Source organism: Larus michahellis, chromosome 3, assembly GCF_964199755.1.
Source record: "Larus michahellis chromosome 3, bLarMic1.1, whole genome shotgun sequence".
NCBI lineage: Eukaryota > Metazoa > Chordata > Aves > Charadriiformes > Laridae > Larus > Larus michahellis.
In genome coordinates this window covers 82,647,908-82,666,726 of record NC_133898.1, presented here as the reverse complement: position 1 = coordinate 82,666,726, position 18,819 = coordinate 82,647,908, and the positions used below count along the sequence as shown (strand labels likewise).

At 39.1% G+C, this 18,819-nt stretch overlaps 1 protein-coding gene across 1 annotated transcript in view; it reads left to right on the top strand.

The window, feature by feature from the left end:
• The window catches only part of CRYBG1 (crystallin beta-gamma domain containing 1), a 41,730-nt gene extending 25,088 nt beyond the window's left edge, over nucleotides 1-16,642 (top strand). The window contains exons 14-22 of the mRNA XM_074581019.1: nucleotides 140-266; nucleotides 461-493; nucleotides 2,254-2,363; nucleotides 2,635-2,764; nucleotides 6,519-6,658; nucleotides 9,040-9,163; nucleotides 10,348-10,506; nucleotides 13,319-13,481; nucleotides 16,364-16,642. Of these exons, the coding sequence (XP_074437120.1) occupies nucleotides 140-266; nucleotides 461-493; nucleotides 2,254-2,363; nucleotides 2,635-2,764; nucleotides 6,519-6,658; nucleotides 9,040-9,163; nucleotides 10,348-10,506; nucleotides 13,319-13,481; nucleotides 16,364-16,452 (1,075 nt within the window). The 3' untranslated portion in view covers nucleotides 16,453-16,642. The remainder of the gene's footprint in view (nucleotides 1-139; nucleotides 267-460; nucleotides 494-2,253; nucleotides 2,364-2,634; nucleotides 2,765-6,518; nucleotides 6,659-9,039; nucleotides 9,164-10,347; nucleotides 10,507-13,318; nucleotides 13,482-16,363) is intronic.
• The last annotated feature ends 2,177 nt before the right edge of the window (nucleotides 16,643-18,819 follow it).

Below are 18,819 nucleotides of genomic sequence, written 5' to 3'. Positions count from 1 at the left end.
ATAGCATCACCTTTTGGCTCTTGAGGGGGGAAAAGTTTTTTATTTGTTCTTACATTAAGACAGTAGTGAATATACACATCTGTATTTTGGAAAAGTAGTGTGACTTCTAGCCATCACCACCTTCTTCTGTCTCTCTTAGATGGGTGGCTTATGAGAATCCTGAGTTTACAGGGGAGCAGTATATACTGTCTAAAGGCCTATATCCCAGCATTGAGGCATGGGGAGGAAAGAATTGCAAAATATCGTCTGTTCAGCCGATCATTATGGTAAGGAGTTCATTTTATACTTGTTTTTCAAGTTTCTCTGAAGTGTTTGGAGCTATACTTTTTCTATCAAATTCAATTTATTTACATTCTTTAAACAATAATCAATAGTAAAATTTTGTATGTTTGTTATTTTATCACTGTTTAAAAAGTTGGTTTTTTTTTTTTCTTTTTTTGTCCTCTCCAAACTTATGCAGGATGTTGTTGGAAGCGAAAGGGGTAAAGTCAAGGTAAGATACTTCTCATAAGTGCACGAAACATACTGTGTACTATCTGTAACATGTATAAATAAAGAAATGGTTTTTTGTCTAGTGTAACACCCAGGTATTTGCACAGGTGGTTGACTAGTCAGACAAAGAGTGAGAACTGCAGGTGAAGGAAGGCTGCTTTCCAAACCTCTTAAGTATGGCACATTAAGGCCCAAGGAAGGTGGGATTTAATACACAGCTGCCATCAGAACTTTCTCAGGGCACAGGCAATGATTTGGTTTAGCAAGTGAACTGTTTTTGGGGGTGTTGGTGATTGTTCTGAGGAGCTGGAGCCTGCAGCCCTCTGTGCAGAGGTGCAGGTACCCGCAGTCTGTTGCTGAGGTGAGGGCTCTGCAAGTTAGATGTTGTTCATGGTACAGTTGTGACTTAATTCCTTTTGAACCCAGTTCTTTGTTTAACAGTTCTGCTAATGGTGGTTGCAGTAGAAGGGAGTCTCATTCACTCACAAATACTGCTGAGTTGTGCTTAGAAGTTAATGCCATCTTTGTCAATAACTAAGAGAAGGAAATGGCAGGGAGAACTTGTCTGTTCAGTGAGTTAACATATTTTTACGTTGGACTGTCTCCTGCGTGCAAGACCTAATACGTACTTTTGACAGTGAGACTAATGGGCGGCTTTTTTCATCCTTTCATAATTCTGAACCTTTTCATGTTTGTCTCTGTACAAAGTTACTTTTATTTTCATTTCAGTCAAAATGGTGAGCGTGTTATGGAACTAGAAACTAGGGAGAGAAGTCTTAGCTGTCTCGTTTTGTATTCTTGATTAGTAGCATGCCTTTCTGTAATCTCCTGCATAGGAAAATGTATAAACTGTGGGGAATAAAAATCTCAAGGCTGCTTATTTTCAGCTATGTGCATGAAAAATTATTTGCAACTATATATTATGTGCCTATTAAGACCTTATCCTAAGGAAACAAAGAAGTAATGGCTTGTAGTCAACAGACTGCATCCCTCGTCAGCATGTTCCTCTTTGGAGAACGCTGTACATGCCCACACTTGCATCTCTGCTAAGAGTGAATAAAGCTGGTAGGCATGCGATAATGTGAATGACTTCTGTGTGATCAGGGTTAATTATCCTCTAAGCAAATTAGCAGGTTTGCTGCTTAGATTTTTTTTTTTCTTTTTAACGAGGACAAAAGACTCTGTCTGATGTATCTTCTCTTATCCTCCGAGCAGAGAAAGAAGCACTGACATGACTGTAACTATAGCTGTAACAGGCACATAAAGCCCATCTGCCCTGGGAATATATACTATGCCTGTTGGCATGCTGTCTGAGTACTTTGCCAAGATTATGCACCATTTATGATCTGAGAGACAGTTTTCATTTAGTGGGAAGAGTACGTATTTCGGAGATTAAATGGATTAATAATATAAAATAAAACCACTCATGGCCCTTTAGTAAAGGTGTGCCTATTCTGGCTATTCTGTGGGAATTTAAAAATCTTCTCTAGCGGATAGTCCAAGGAGCTATCTTTGTTAATGTTGTTTTAATTCTTTTGTATATTACTGAGTGATTTACAGCCGGAAGTAATTTTTGGTATTGTTACCTTTCTATCTTGAAGAAGGATTGCAACACTGAAGAGCTAACAAATAATATATGCAACTGAGGATACCTGGGTGTTTTAAGTATGTTTTTATCTAGTTATAGAAGTAATGCTAGAGACATGTTACTGAAGGTTGAAGAATGAATTGTTTTAAACTATGTTTGCAACTTTTTTAAAGGTCCAGTTATTTTCAGAGCCTGAATTCAAGGGTAACTGCCAAATATTTGAAAAAAACACAAGATGTATTGATTCATTTGCTGTGAAGTCTTCAAAAATTTTAGATGGCAGGTAAGTTTTATATTGAGTGAATATTGCAAAATCGCTACAATGGTAAAAGTTGTAAAAAAGCAACAAGATTTCTAATACCTGAAGTGGTTTTGCATATGGGGAGTTACAGAGAACAATGCTTTGAAGTTTACACATCGGTCTTCAGCTTCTCAGGACAAAACATTGTAAATACAGTCTCTGTCAGTAGCTCTTGCTAAAGACTGAGAAACACTAGCATCATTTTACTTAAATAGAATTCTTAAGAGGCAATTTCTTCTCTTTCTTCCGGCAGCTGCGTAGTGTATGACGAGGAAGAATTCTCTGGTAACCAGTATGTGTTAGAAGAAGGAATCTATCCTGATCTGACGGCAATGGGTTGTTCACCCCAAGCAGTTCTAAAATCTTTACGGATTATAAATATTGTAAGTAAAGCTATTAGAAATATTGTAAAGTAAAGCTAAGTACACTGACTCTGCCCTCCCCATTTTTTGCAACAGTAAAAATGCTAGGGACACACAGATAGCAGAGGAGTATTTTTATTTTTATTTTCTATGCAGTAGCAGTTAAATGTCCTAGCTGCAGTCAGTTTTTTTGACCTCTGTGCTGTTTTTGCAAAGGCGAGGACATCACAGAAGCAGCTGCCTGGCATCACTGTTCTTAATAACAGCTTATAAAAAGGCCTTCTGTAAAAGGAGTCAAGGATGTGTCAGATAGACTCTCTATTTCCCAGTAGGAGAGACCACTTAGAGTGGGTTGAGAAAATGTCAGTAGGACAGTTTGAAGAAACATCTGTACTGAGGACCTTGTTTTTTATGCATATTAAAAAAGCAGACTTAACTAAGCAACTTTGCATGAAGTACATGTAATTATAAACCACTATTGCTATCATCAAGGAAATGCAATTTGAGTTAATCATGAAATAATGCACCCTTCCAGATAAAGTAAAGCAACACCCAGTGCCATTTGGCAAAATCAGACAGTGTTGTTGTTATGTGTGGTGGATACAAACTAAACAACATTTACATATTTTGTAACTCATCAGTGGCAAGGAACAAGTTTGCTCAAGCCTATAACCAATCATTATGATGGATCACTTCAGGAATCTGCAAATATCTTTTAAGATCAAAGTAATTACTAGCAAAAGGTGGTCAAGAATCCAGGAACTTACGGCAATATGAAGAGATGGCACTCATTTTTAAAAAGCAGTACACTATTGACTCTCTTTGAATTTGGCAACTTTATTGCACACCACTGTAATTTTGGTAACCAGTCAGTGATGTAGCAGTTGACAAAGGAGAACTAAAATGTGTCATCCTCTTTCATGTCTCTGGAGCATTTTGATGTACGGTGTAAACAAACATCTGCAGCAAGTATGTCTGCCTTCTGAACTCCTTGGCTGTCCAGTAGAACGATCCTATTAAAAGTATTAGAAGTGTTTCTAGCCAAGCTTGGTGGGTGATCACCGTGAACTAAAATAGGCTCTTTTGTACATGTCAGTATTGAGTTCTTGGGTTTAAAATGCTTTTTTCAAGCTGGAATGATCAGCTTGCTTTTGGAAAATTTATTATTTGTTACAGAAACAGTTGTGTTAAAACAGCCAATGCCAGTTCTGTGCCTCTTCCAGTTCTTAAAACTTTTGAAACTTATTCTAGCCCTACAATTTATCACATGTCAGACAGTAGCATGGAGCTGCGTCTGCCTGCAAGTCATGTGCTGCCGCTTCCTTCTTCAGAGGCTTCCTACCTGCAGAGAAGAGGAAAATGGGTTGTTTTGCTCAGTGGTTTATTAGTAAACCAGAATACAGAGAATAAGAAGTTAGGTGGAAATGATCATATTATACTGCTCATTTTTCATAATTTCACATAAGCTTGAACCTTATTATTCTAAATACTGGTTTCACCTGTCAGATTTATTTTGGGACTGTGTTTTTGGCAGTGCCAATCTTAATGCCTCCCCACCATCTGCCATTCCCATAACTTTCCTCATGATTTTTCTGTGACATTTCTGTACAAGAAGCACCTTTGCTATTTTAATATGTCATGTTACTATACGTATCTAGTTTAACTCCCCTTTGCAAAGGTTCCTTCCATTTCGAAGGAACCATAAAAAAAGGAAATGAAAGGGATATTCAATGAACTTGAAAGTGAAACTTAAAAGGGCTTTTATTCATAAGCTCAGGGGTTTTGGTTTTTTGTACCACTGCATCTTTGCTCGATTGTGCTTGCTTTGCATGCTCCATGTGGTTGTGCTGCAGATAGAAAATAGCATTTTTCCCTCTTGAATTGGCTACATGTTCTTTTTCCTGAACATATGATTAAAAAAAACCAAACCTGTGAATGTGGTTTATGCTTGAACAGTCATGCTGAAAATACTTCTTTTTAATGAGCAACTCTGTGAAGTAACTGAATGTAGATAAACAGGAGCACCAGCTTTGTACAGTGGACTACATGGGAAGTACTGAAAGAAAACTCGTGAGCTGACCTTGCACTTCTTTCTGTGGGGAACATTTTATAGAACAGTGGTACTGCTCAATCTAAAAAAAATGCCTAGAGTGGAAGTTGTGGCCGAAAATTGGAGGATTGCCTTTTCTGCCTGTGTGTTTTCTTTGTAAGTAGGTTATTCCTGAAGCGTTGCACATGGCTCAAGGGCTGCTGCCTGGCCAGTAGTGAGTCTCAGAGTGCAGGTTCAGGTCTGTAAAAGGGCTGAGGGGTCGCAGGCACCTCACATCATAACGGTTTTACTGCTCCTGGTGGGCTCTTTACCTGTGATGACGCATGACAGTCTAACTGGCGTTAACCTTTCATGGTGGGGATGAGCATACTCTGATTTTGGTGTAAGTTGGAAGACGTCTTCTGGCATTTGCCACAGCCTGGCAGTGTGGGTGCGATCAGGGAGCATAGCTCAGCTGCTGAGTGATAACCTGGCCTGCTGCGTGGATAATGGTGACGCTCATGCAACGTTGTCATCTGGGCCCTTAAACATCTAAAGGAAGATTAAAGAGGAATTTAAGCACTGTCTAGAAATTGGTAGACATGAGGTCTTGCCTAACAAAGTCACACGGAAGCGCGAATATCCGCTGCCGTGCATCTACGGAGCCACCCTCTGCCTTGGAGGGCCTGTTTCCATGCCTGAGGCCCGATGCGGGTCTGTCGAGACTTCGCGTCATGTCGGGCGTTCCTGATCCAGTTGATGTGTTTCGAGCATGCTGAACACATGCCAGCAGGAAGGAGCTCTTCTGGCTGTGGCGTTGGCTTTATGCAGTCGTTGCTGGAAGACTTGCAAGAAAGGGAGTGTCAGGGTCATTTCTATCTGTGAGCATAAACTAACACCCGGACACTCAGGCTTAATTGACTTTACCCGGAGGGTTTTCAAACCCTTACCTCCCAGCTTCCAAGGGAAGGCCTTAATTGTGAGAGGTTATTTCCAGTCCACTGCAGGCACCTTACCACATGGGGAAAAAAAAATTGAGTCCAAGGTTTATTACCTAGAAGGCATTTAAATGATGCAGGGGGCTTCATGTGGGCAGAATCCCTTTGACACCAGAAGTGTTTTGACAGAGGGAGAAGAATCACCTCCCCACAGCAATTTGGAGGATTCAGATTTTATGGTTTTTGCTTGAGTTGTGAATTTCACCTCAGAAGAACAAATCTTGATGCTTTTGTCTAGTCAGAGATTGATGTTGCCATAAGCTACTTCAAGAGTTAATAATGAGAGCAGCAAGTGATAAGCAGTGAGGCAAGGCTGGCATCATTTGAAGCTGTAGAAATCAATATTATCTTCACTGTGTGTGCAGGTCTGAAGGTAAAAATTACTACAATGAGTGGTGTTTAGTGCAATGGAAGAGGGATATGGCATTAATTAAAATGTATTTAAAAACATACTTAAGGTACTATGCAAGAATCAACTACAGAGACATTTGTGTGTGCCTTAAGATAAGGAAGTTTAACGTGTCATGCGAGAAGATTCCTTGTGTGTTTTGTATAAGAGCTTTTTATTACTACTTTTAAAACTTTCTTCTAAGTAACCTGTTGCAGAGCAAGAACATTATTCAGGGTCTTTGATCTTAAACAATCAAGAGGAAGCCTCTGGAATAAAAGGGCTGTGTGGAGTAATGATGTTCACAGTTAGCATCTGGAGTTCTAACATCCTATAAAAGTGCTCATCTTCCTTTTGCAGGAGCTTTCTGAGCCGTGCATAGCTCTTTTTGAAAAGGTGGGTTTCCAAGGAAAGAAAATTGAATTCAGTACGGAAATCTTAAATCTCCAGTTCCTGGGATACAATCCTCGAATAGCTTCAGTTCAAGTCCTTGGCGGCATGTAAGTTTAAAATCACTTTTTGATTCTTTAGAATGATGTAGTTATTCAACAGAAAAAATACAGATGTTAGAAAGCAAGGAGCATAAAATTAGAATGTCATAATGTGTGTAGTGCATTAATGCAGTTTCTTCTTGTAGAACCTTTTCACATCCTCTTTCAATAAAATTTTATCACTGACTGGTGCCCTGTGCTAGAAGTTTAAATAAATTTGAATAAAGCTCACAAGGAAACTAGTGGCTTCTCTCACACCGTATCATAAAAGCCAGCTTGCACAGCATCCTTAAAAGCAACTTCTGTGCTCTTTGTTTAGATCTCAGTCATAAAAAAAATTAATAAAATCATTCAATTTGTGATCTGTGTTGTAAGTTCAAATGTTTTAACAGGTCTTCACGTTCATCCTTTTACCTGATGTTATGGACGCAATGGTACAATCAGATCGTGATCTGGCCCCTTTTGGCATTAGTAATAATCCCTTTTACTTCAGGAACTGGGTTGTAAATCTATCAGTTAAATTCCTTAGCTATTTTTAAGCAGTTGTGTTCTCTAAATTTCTTTTTGAAGATCTTGTAAAAATAGTCTGTGATGAAGTTTAAAAACTGTCTGGAAGTCTTTTGAAAACTACTGTGCTATCTTCTTCTAGTGCTGTTAAATTTCTGTTTTTCTTTTTTTCCCTGTTGTTAGCCTCTACCTCCAAGATACTTGCCCCAAGTATATGTTCAGGTTTTTTGTAACTTGAAGAAAGTGACTTATTTTTTTTTAATGATAGATCCATGTTACTGTTGCTTTGCATTTAAATGTATTCTTTTGGAGAGGTAAATTTCCAAGGTGTGTGCTAGAGAGATGCTGTTGGATAGCTTAAGACTGCCCTCAAGTGGATAGCTAATACCAGATCTGTAGAGCAAACCATTTTCCCCGTTTGTATAAGCTGATCAAAGGGTTTCCTTAGCACGCTGAACTGAAGTTTGAAACATAAAGGTCAAAAGAGAAGGTACATGCTCCGTATTCTGAAGTCTCCTGAGATTTCAATATCTTTCACCATAACCACAATATAGCTGATTCCCACTTTGCATAACATGAAATAACAAGAACTCAAGCATCAAGTTACTTCTTTGCCAAGAACGTGGTTACCATGAGTCTGGGTAACGGAGTTGTGAACTGTGCATGTTTCCTGTCCAGTGAATAGATATGTTTTTTCTGGTTGATCATTGGAAACGTATAGAGTATGATATGAAAATTCTGATTTCATTTTAGCAGGGTCAGCTGCTGAAATGTGCTAAAATACAGGTTTCAGAGGGTCCTTGCCCCTAGTGCCTCTCTTCATGAAGGGGTTTTCGTTTTCTCTTCCTTTGCTAAGAGACATCCATTTATGATTCTCTTAATTTCATACCTGGGCAGAGATGTGCATTAGGCTGTGAAAAGCAGCAAAATTAAGGTGAGTGTGCTTTTTCTGGATATAGGATATAGACAAATACTGACAAATCAGTTGGAGGAAAGGAGATAACAGGGAAAATGTGCATATTGAGTGTTCTTGTACTCAAAAACCTATGGCTCTTGGACAGTCCCAACAACTCAGTGCGAGAAAACTCAAGGAATTTCACTGCATTGCAGCCTATTTCAAAGTCTAGTTGGAATTTATTGCCTGTGCCAACAGCAGAGAAGCAGAAGTCAGGTTCTGACAGGTTGCTCTCAATCTGATTGTAAGTGTGGTTGGATGTGTGGTAGGCTATGCTAAACAAAATATGTTTTTTGTTTAGCCTATGCCTTTTTTTCCTCTCTCTCTGTCTTTTTTTCTTTTTTTCCCTTCTTTTTTTTTCTTTCAGGTATTTGGAAAGAGGAAAGGTGTTCTGAAATAAAACCTCTATCAAAATACCCTAGAGAACTTCACCCTATTGCAGTTCCAGTATTTGCCTGTTTCAGTCTGCATCCCTAGTAGTTCTTTCCCATGTGGGTCAGGCCTGTGCAAATTAAGATACACAGAACTACTGGTTCTACACATGCAGCACTCTATCATATACAGCATATATATCATATACATATACGCTCCTTGAGGAGTCAGAGTACCTCCTGAAAACAGATGATACTTAAAAGTTGGGTTCTCCCTTTAAGGCAAGAAAATGCTTTGTTTCATTCAGCTTGTAATTTTTAAATAACAGGCCTTTAAAATGTGAACTCCAGTGTACTCATCTTAATGCTATTGATCTAAATCCGAACATGATTTTATTACTTTTGAGTTAAAAAGAAGGTCGTTGCCTTTCCAAAGCTAAATGCTACTACTATGTGGGGAAAATTTCTGTTAAACCCATTTATTGATTCCAAAGCAGGATTTGGCAGTAAAAGCATTCTGTCTTTTTTCTTTTTCTTTTTTTTTTTTCCCCTCATAGATGGATTATTTATGAGCATAGTAATTATAGGGGGCGTCAGATGTTGTTATCACCAAATGAAATTCCAGATTGGCATAAAATGAGTGGCTATCGCCAGATAGGTTCTCTGAGACCTTTACTGCAGGTGAGTAGGCTCTGACGTGAGATTGTCAAGTACTAATTTATATTTTGTAATGGGGTGGGGGAATATTACACAGTTCAAAGCAATGTTATGGTCTTGATGCATGTCATAAGCTTCAGTAGTGGCAATTGTGTAAAGAAATTGCTCTACGGTTTCGCTTGTAATAAAAGCTATTTGATTATGCTACATGGCTTTGCAGTTCTACTTCTTAAACTGTTCATTAAGCATACTTTAAACCAAAATAGAGAAGACAGCATATAAGGATTGGCTAAATGATTTTAACAAATAATGGCTATAACTACTGTATATAAATTATTTTAAGTTGTTTTATAATTAGCACCCACACTGGTCACTGGTGTACTGTCTGTACTATCTGCATTATTTTTGGAACAACAAGAAAGTCGGTCAACAAAATTGGATACTTCAATTAGTAGTGATTTTGTGTTGATTTAGGGGGTAAAGTCCTTCCCTGCTTATTACATAGCAGAATAATTTTCATATCTAATGCAAAATTTATTCTCGTGGTGTCCTTTTCATTTTGTTCTCTAAAAAAGGACCATGTGCTTTGGTCCAATGCTGCAGCAGTCCTGTGAGCTTTAATATTTGAGGGTCTTGCTGAGCCCTATTTTATTGAGGAAGCAAGTTTTTGTAATTCATGGATTACTTGTACCTGTAACCAAATGCATTTGCTTGCTGTCATTGTATAGCCTTAAGCAGAGTTAGGAATAATGCATTTTGACTGCCCTGGCTGAGAGCTTGTCTAAACAGAAATTTAATGTGTAACAAGCAGCAGCATGAATGTGCAGCGTAATACTTGCTGCCAGTGAAATAAGCAGCACTGCACGAGTGCATCCTTAATGAAAGCTAAGAGCGTTTATGCAAGAAGTTACCAGAGAGAAGCTGGTGCTGCTCTGAATTAAAAATTCTTAGCTTTCCACCATGTGCTGATCTGAGTGCAGAGGAAAGTCTAAAATTCTCCATGCAGAATGGGGAGTTCTCCAAGCTTGGCTTGTCCTAGACATTTATGGACTTTGGAATTAAATTCTAGAATGGAAAATTAAGCTTTCTGAAAGAAAGAGGGAGGCGTAGGGTTCAGCACCGAACAGTAATTGCTCTGAAGTTAATCAGAGCAGGATGTGTTCTGTGCTGAGACTGTGGTTAGAGTTATGTTTTTTTTTTTCCTGTAGAAACGTGTGTACTTCAGGCTTCGAAACAAGGAAACGGGAAAATTCATGTCAGCTGATGGAAACTTAGACAATCTGAATCTTCTCAGAATACAGGTTGCAGAAGATACAGACTCAGATGACCAAATCTGGGTTTATCAGGATGGATTCATAAGGTGCCGGGTGAGGTTCAAGTTCAATGTGAAATTTTTTCTTCTCCAATAGTAGGGCTTTCTGAATTCAATTCCTACTGTATCATCTTAATGTATTTTATAAGCTTATTCCATTTCAGCTGTAATACAGTCTTTTTGTAGGGGTTGTTTTTTGGGTAAGGGTTTTTTTTGGTGGTTGTTGTTGGTATCTTTTGTTGAATTCTGTCTTTTCAGGTGTTATAAACTACTTGTAAGATACCTTTTTTGATGTAATTGAAATTTTGAGAGATTTTAGTTATTCTTTACTTTTTCCCCTAAAGAATAGTAGCCTCATAAGTACAATCAACACCAGGAGATCGTTGTCTACTCTTGATGAGCTCCTTCCACTTTCATGCCCTCTTTCTCCACGGTGAAAATATCACAGAAGTGTCAAAGCAGGGGAGACCTTTTAAAATGCTGACCCTTCCTGATAATATTTTTAACCATGCGTACCTTGTGGTGGGTCAATTAGTGTAATGTAGGTTATATCCTCTTCTGCATTCAGGCAAGCTATAAGATAAAATCCCACTCTTTGGGGTTTTTTTTGGTTGGTTAGTTTTTTTTAGTGGTTATCCCTGTATTTGTCAAATTCATCCCTTTTCCATTCCTCTGTACAAGTTTCCAAATGAAGTCCTACTTTTCTCACAGTCCATAAAACTAATCGTGTGCGAATTGTCATTAAGGTGAGCAGAGGTATGCGCAGTTCATAATGTTTAAGCATGAACAGTCTTAGGTAGGGATGCCGGCCAAAGAAAATTAAGTTACTTTAATACTGTTAAACAGCTTGACAGCAAAGAATCATGTGAACTTTTTCTATAGGATTGTATAACTTCAAAGGAGCCATTTATAACTATGTCATCTATGCTGGAGGGAAGAATCTTACTGTTAATAAGCTAAGGCATTGTTTGGACATGTTTACAGGACACATGCGGTAGTAAAAGAGATTTATGCAGACAGCAAAATGGTGCCAAGTAAGCTAAAAGCTTTAATATCGCATACAAAAGACTTCTGTCTTGCTAGCGCCTCTCAAACATTTCACTGCAAGTATTCATATCGCGACAGTGTGGTGTTACATGGCTCTGGATAAATGCTTTTGTTTTTTGTCCCTGTCTCTGCATCTCATAAAGCAGTTTTTCTATGTACAGAAAATACACACTCATGCTGTACAGCAATCGGGTAGCTTAGTGCAGGGTGCAAGCTCACAGCATTGATCTTAAATTACCGAACTCTTACAGAGCTCTGCCATCTTTCTGTTGAATATCAGTAAATGTATTTTGCACCAAAAAAAATTTGGTTTTCACCACATTTTAAAAAGAAAATTAAGCTGGTGGGTGGGCAGACGCGTGCATGTAGGCAGAGACAGGTTACTGGAAGAACTTGTGCCTTTCTTCCTGTAAGCTTGGGTCATCTCACTGACTCGTGAGTCACGGTACCTTGAGGTATGCTGAGGTCTTCAAGGAAGGGCTGTTTTAGATAGGTGGGTAACCAGTAAGCAGGTTATGAAAGTCCTTCTGCTTGTTTTGTCAGAAACAGATACAAATAGCAGATATGAATTCAGGTCTCCTCACTCTTCATGAGTTTCTTGGAGAAGGGTGAAGTAGTAGCCTAGATACAGATGAGAATTTCAGAACTGCAGAACTAAATCAACTTACTTCAGTTCTAGGTTATGATAGTAAGAAGTACTACTTCTTCAAAACTACATATTTAATAATTTAGGGCCGTATCAACAATGGCAGATAACCTTGTTTAATCTGCCATTGAAGTCTATTCAGAAGTTACGAGGTGGCTTATGGTGATCTATTGAAAAATCACTGTTCACGTAAAATAATTAACTGTTAATACAGCCTTAATATTCTTTTCAAGGAAGCTTGATTTGGTTTTTTTGCCAGTTCTTTTTTTAACCATAAAGACATTTGCAGAGTTTTGACATCAAGTAATACAAATGACCAGGAAAAGAACATGGAACAAAGAGGAAAATACTACTGTGACACACTGTGAAATTCATACACTCTACACCATGCAGTTATGTCCTTTATCTCAAAAGGTTATTGCAGAACTAGAAACAATTAAAGAGCAAAAAAAGGATGACCAGATGAGACAGAGGGCTTCTATGCAAGGAAGAGAGAAAATAGCTAGGACTTTTTAGCCTGCAAAGGGTGCGGTTTGAGGGATGATATGATTGAAATTTCTGCAAACGTAGGGAGGGGAAGAGGGGTGAGGAGAACATCAAATAAAACTAGTAGTTGCCTATCAAATTATTGCTTCATTTTATCTTTTTTGTAATAGTAGTAGTTAAGATTTGGAACTGCTTGCCATGGAAGCGTTACGATACAGAAGGGTGTACGTGTAAAAGGGTTACATTGATCTCAGTGGAAAGTGGGTAACAAATTCACATATGGGACAGAAACCCTAACGGTGTCAGCTCTGCATGGAAAAGTCTCTGGACTGGAAATTGCTGTAGACTGGGAGAGTTTACGAGGAACATCCTGCACCCAAGAGCAGAGTGAATGTAATCTCCCATAGCATCTGTTGTTGGCCACTGCTGGAGGCAGGTGCTAATTGCACCTTTTGATCTGATACAGCATGGTTATTTTAATGTTCTTGTGTAGTGGAGAGTGTCAGCAGAAACAGGAACAAAAGAAAAATAAGTAGTCTTGAGTTTGGGGCAAAAATACATTCCTTTAGGGAAAGTAGTTCCTAGATTCCGTTTGCACCTGCTGACGTCTCTCCTATCTGATCAAAAACCAGTGGATACTAGAAGTAAGGCCTTTTGAATAATTGCTGTTGCCTTTCTGGTTATACAGATGGCCGAGGACTGCTGCTTGACAATTGTTGGAAATCTTATAACTCCTGGCTCTAAACTCGGTCTGTCATTTGAGCGGAATGAAGACAAACAATATTGGCATATTAGTCCTGATGGCAGGATTTACAGCAAGATGAAACCCAACCTGGTTTTAGATATCAAAGGTAAGCAAATGTGTTATCTCATTACATTGTGTCTTAATTACACGGTATTTACAGTGGGATAGGCACTAAACGTGCCTATAAATTAAGGATGGTGTTATAGTTACTTTAATCTAGAATCAAAAAAGACCCGATTAGCTAGTCTGACCTCCTGAATTATACAGGCCCTAGGACTTAATTTCATTTTTCCTACATAAGAGTTTAGTAACTCACAGTACTTGCTTATCTTGTATTCCCAGTGTCCACTCACTCTAGATATCCTCAGTTAATTTTAGGTGGCACTGGGTGATGTGAATATAATTATTTAAAAATGCTGAAGCAAGAAAAACCTAGCTTCTCATTAACTTTAATTTGTATAGAGCAAATTTTCTTATATAGTAGTTGTAGATGCAATAGCCAAAGGATATTGGGAAAGCTGTACACTGCTGTACACTGATGTGATTGGATGTAAAAAGTTTTTTTTCATTTGTTTATTAATGGCTATACCTTTATTGGAAACGTGAGATTCTGCCATAGCAGCCTAAGGTCTGTGCACACTTGATGTGTGTTTTACAGTCGCTTTTGTCACAGAAATTTGATTCATGTAGATAGTGTTTCTAAACTTCGTTTTCACAGTTTTGTAGAAGGTCTGAAAAAGCAGCAAATGGAATGATTAGCAGAATTAGCATAATCAGATATTCTTAGATAACTGCATTTTTGGGTGGGGAGAGTAATCATTTTCTATAGCTGTTAATCTTGGCTGTTTTAAAACTAATATTGCATTGATGCTGTGACATTAATTACAGCAATTACCAAAAAAAAAACCACAAACCAAGCAAACCCAACCAGAAAACCCAAAACCAAACCAAAAAACAGAGTCAGCAGCCAGTACTTTAGAACTAAAAAGGGCAGGACTATCAGAACTGTGAGAAAAGCATTATCTGATGTCTGACCATAACACAACACTAGCACAAATAGTCACAAAGTCTCTTTAGTGACGTAAAAAGCTAGTGATAGATTAATTATAAACTTGTCAAAAAGACTGCAGTTCAAGGGAGAGCCTTTAGTCACAGTGACTCTGCATACCTGTTTCTAAAGTCGGTTCTGAGTTGCACCAAACAAGCAGAAATACTATTATGCTGCCTTGTCTTCAGTTAATCGTGTTAAAAACAATTATGTATTCTGCATTTATAATTGAAGAACTTCACAATGGATAGGTCTGGCGATGAAAGTATAGATGCATCCTTAGTTTAAAGAAAAAAGTGAATGTGTAAGGTAAATATGAAAGACTAGGTACATTTAGCTTTTATTTGAGAAAGCCTAGTAGGAACATTACCTGTTTCCGCCAATTCTGCTGATCCATTCTTGACCCCAAATCGAGCACTAACGAATTCTTTAGCAAGTGAATGTAGTTGTTCAGCGGGGCAGTTACCGGTGCCACCTGGTGGAGATACTGGCATAGCGCGAAGCCTTGTCCAGAGCACCGCACTAGCAAAGAAAATAGTCTCTTGTTCCACTGAAAAAAATCCCATCTTTTTCCATTGTAACATGTTTATATTCTGTCAAACACTGCTTACAAAATATTTTTTGTGCGCACAGTGATAACTGAGCTATGTAGCTGATGTTATTTTTTGTAGCCGCTGGTTAGGCTTTTTTCCCGTGGGAGTGTTTGATCTGATATTCCCTTCTTTTTTTTCCCTCTTTCTGAGGAACTTTGCAAGTATTCCTACTGTGTATCTACTGCTTTTTAGTAATTGCCTGGTGATGGCCAGGAGAGAAATCACGTTGGTGTTAACCTTCTCAGAGACCTTTCTGATTTGGGACAGTGGCACCAGAAGGTCCTCCCCAGACTCCTGAAGCGGAGATCACCCAAGGTGCTTGAGATGGCATTTTCTTAGTACAAGAGCTGCTCTTAGTTATGCCTGCCCGTGCAGGACTCCAGGTGCCGAGCATATTTCTTTCGGAGATCTGCTGAATCCATATCAGTTACGCCCATCATAAGCTGTCAGCTGCCAGGCTGTCTTTTGCACTTTCCGGGAGAGCGAGGCTATCGAGGTGCAGAAAGGAAAGACGGTGTCCATAAGAGTGTCCTGGTGCTCTGTATAAATGGTTGGCTCAGGTTACTGTTTCCAATGGGAATATTACCTGCCACTGCAGGTGTGTTGTGCTACACGAGATGCACGTGTCCTACATTTCTGCACTGTGCTAGATTGGAGAAAAACATGTCAGTTCTGACTTTCAGCTCCAGTCAAGCATTTCTTTGCTTCTGAGTTTCTTAAGTCAGGATACTAGTGGTGCTCTTCTATGGGCACGTTTGGCATTGCATCACTTGAGTGAATTAAGCCCTTCTGAGAAAGGGTTGTATGTTGCATTCGGGTATGTTCAGCTGCCAGTGCAAGCAGCTGAACATCGGGTGATATTCTGTGTGTGGTGACTTGTGATGCAGCTGGTCAAAATACAGGATTACAATGGTTAGGAGTAAATGAGTACCAGACCTCATCCCTGGTGTGGTCATGCTCGCATTGTCTGTTAGCAGCAGGACTTTTTTCATCGTGTAAACATCATCCTTAGTGACAACTGTTGAGGGGAACCTGAACAGCCAAGTTTGACTTTTGGGAAGTGACAGTTTTAAAGGAGCTGCACCTGACTGCATTGCAGTGTTTCCTTCCTTTCCCATCCGGGCTGAAAAAGACGAGGGGTGGCTGAAGGGGTGGGGAGGAGCAGGCACCCTCCCCTGTTTCAAAATGAATTCCAATAGCAGGCAGTGATGAAAATCAGTTTGTCTTTTCAGTGCCTTGAGAAGAGAAACTGTCTACACCAGCACTTTATTAGAGTTGCCCTGAAACCTAGCGTGCATGTCTCTTATTTCAAAGATAATCTACACTCTTTGAAATTTTTCTTTACAGGGGGCGCACAATACGATCGTGACCACGTTGTTGTCAACGCAGTCAACGAAGAAAAGTTAACGCAGTGTTGGGAACCACTGGTTGTATAAACCCAAACAAGCAAAGATGATGTTTGAATTGGCCACTATTCTGGACACTAGGATTGGCGCTGCCATCTCTGAAGGATACAGGATCAGCAATGAGAGTTTTGTCTTTTCTTTGCAATTTTAAAAAGAACAAGCAACAGAATGATTTCACCTGTCTAAGATTATTATCTCTATAAAAGCTTGAGTATCTCTCAACCTTTTTTCTCTCTTTTTTTTTTTTTTTTTAAATCATCACAACTCGATATGAGATAAAGAGTGGTAGTTATGCCTCGGGCTAGAATAGAAGAACTAAAGGTGGGAAAGACCCCATGGAGTTACAATGGTGTTAATCCAGAATAGAGAATAAGTATAATTTTAAATTATTTTTTAAAGGTGGTTTTTTTTTTTTTCAACTGAGAGAAGGGCTAAAAAATAATTAAAGCTTATTTCATAAAGGACAGGAGTGCAATGTGTATGTGGGTATAGCAACTTGGACCTATGGGCTATAATATAGAGAAATATTCACTACTGAAAATTAATATATTTGTTTCACTGGAACAAACTTATGTTTACTGAAAGTTTAAAGACTGCTAGCACACAGCACATCCAAAGAGTTTTTAACATGTGCCTTCAAATATAGTTAGTATGCTAATATAGTGAGTTCTAAATTAAAAAATTCTAGATTTTTCTCATGTAGAGAGACTATGTAAATTAGTAGATGTTTGTTAGAAAAAGAGAAGGGTGGCAAAAGGATGCATCGAAATGTGAAGAACCTGCCCATTTTCTAGGCTGCCTAACTTTTTGAGTTACGGCTGTTTTACTTTTTTGCCAAGTCAAATTTTTACCCTTTGGAACAGTTCCAGTAAGTACAGTCTTCCCGAACTCCAAAATCAGGCAGAAAACAAGAATTCTTAGGGAAAGTATCACTCTACATGACTGCAAAAGCACCTAAGCACCATGGTTACTAAGTTTTTCAGCCGCTGACGGTTGGGCTTACCATGGAGAATGTGGGACTCCCAGGTATTTCTGGCGATGTCGGAGAGCAGTGTCTGGTGGGCTGCTGGCTCCTGGTTTGCTGCTGAGCAGAAATGTCAGACTGCTCTAGTAGGGGGCATAGCCAAACCTGGGCACGTGCCCCGTCACAAGAGCTGGGCCCGTTCGAAGTAAGCGTTACTGGTTTAGTAAAGAGCTTGTGACAAGTAAGATACACTAATGATTGCAGAAATACTTCTGTTACCCTGCTCTTAATCTGGTCTTGCTGGTTTTCCATAATAATGTTGGCAAAAAGGTAAAATACAAACCCAGTCTTGTACTATGCTGCTGTGTTTTGTTCTGGTTTAGACCAGTGTTATTACAAGCTGCTCCTAGGAGCATCCAGGCCTTTGTCTTGCATAGTAAGTCTGTTTAAAATTAACATTTTCATTACTATTGTATTGCCTCAAAGGATACTGGTGCTTTTATTGTTACCACCCTAAAGGAAGTGCCTTACTAATTTTCTTCCTTTTGTACAGACGTACTGAAGTTTTGTTGCTCTGAAATGTGCTGCTTTTAGTTCTTCATAGAAAATGTGTTGTTATTAGTTCCAAAGTGGTACTTTGTCATATTGATGTGCTCTTGCTATATATATAATATAGCATTTTACAAATAAATTTAAGGTAGGTAACTTTTTATTGGAATTATTTTTAAAGGGAGAAAGCTGACTTTTTACAGTTAGTTTTGCTCCTGTCTTGTGCCTTTCTCTGTCTGTAATCCCTCTGCAGCAGCTGGCTAATGAGGAGTGAATACACGGTGTGGAATAGCTGCAGGCTCTGAGGAATGGATGCTTCTCCTGTACAAGCGCGTGTTCAGCGCCTTTGTACGTGGGGCCACAGTTCACATGGCTGCTGCTTCTGTCCCCTGGTGGAAGCGCAGCATGACATGGTTTCTCCATCACCGTAGCTGCACCACAGTAAACGTGCAGCTCTCCATTAAGAGGCTGCCACTTTCCTTCAACGTACCTGCGTAATTGCAGGGGAAGTCTGTAGCCCATCTCTGGCAAAATGGTAAGTTTAAAAACAGACCAACAGCCATAGACCCCTCAAAGCACTTCACCACCACCAGCAGCGATAGGGGGCGTGGAAGGAACAGGGTCTCCCGATTACTGCCAAAACCACAACTAGCCTACCTGCCTAAATGCTGTGCTGGGAATTACATAATTAGAATAATTATCAGTTACAGATTGATTTTGTTCTGTGCTTCTGCTCAGATTAGTTATGCCATGAGAGATTTGCCCTATTAAGATTAAGGTACTGGTCTTGAGACAGCAACGTGACTACTTAATTAGGAAAAGCGTACAGGTTCTGAGAATGAACTAGATTGTTCACCTTATTAATATATATTATTACTCAGAAC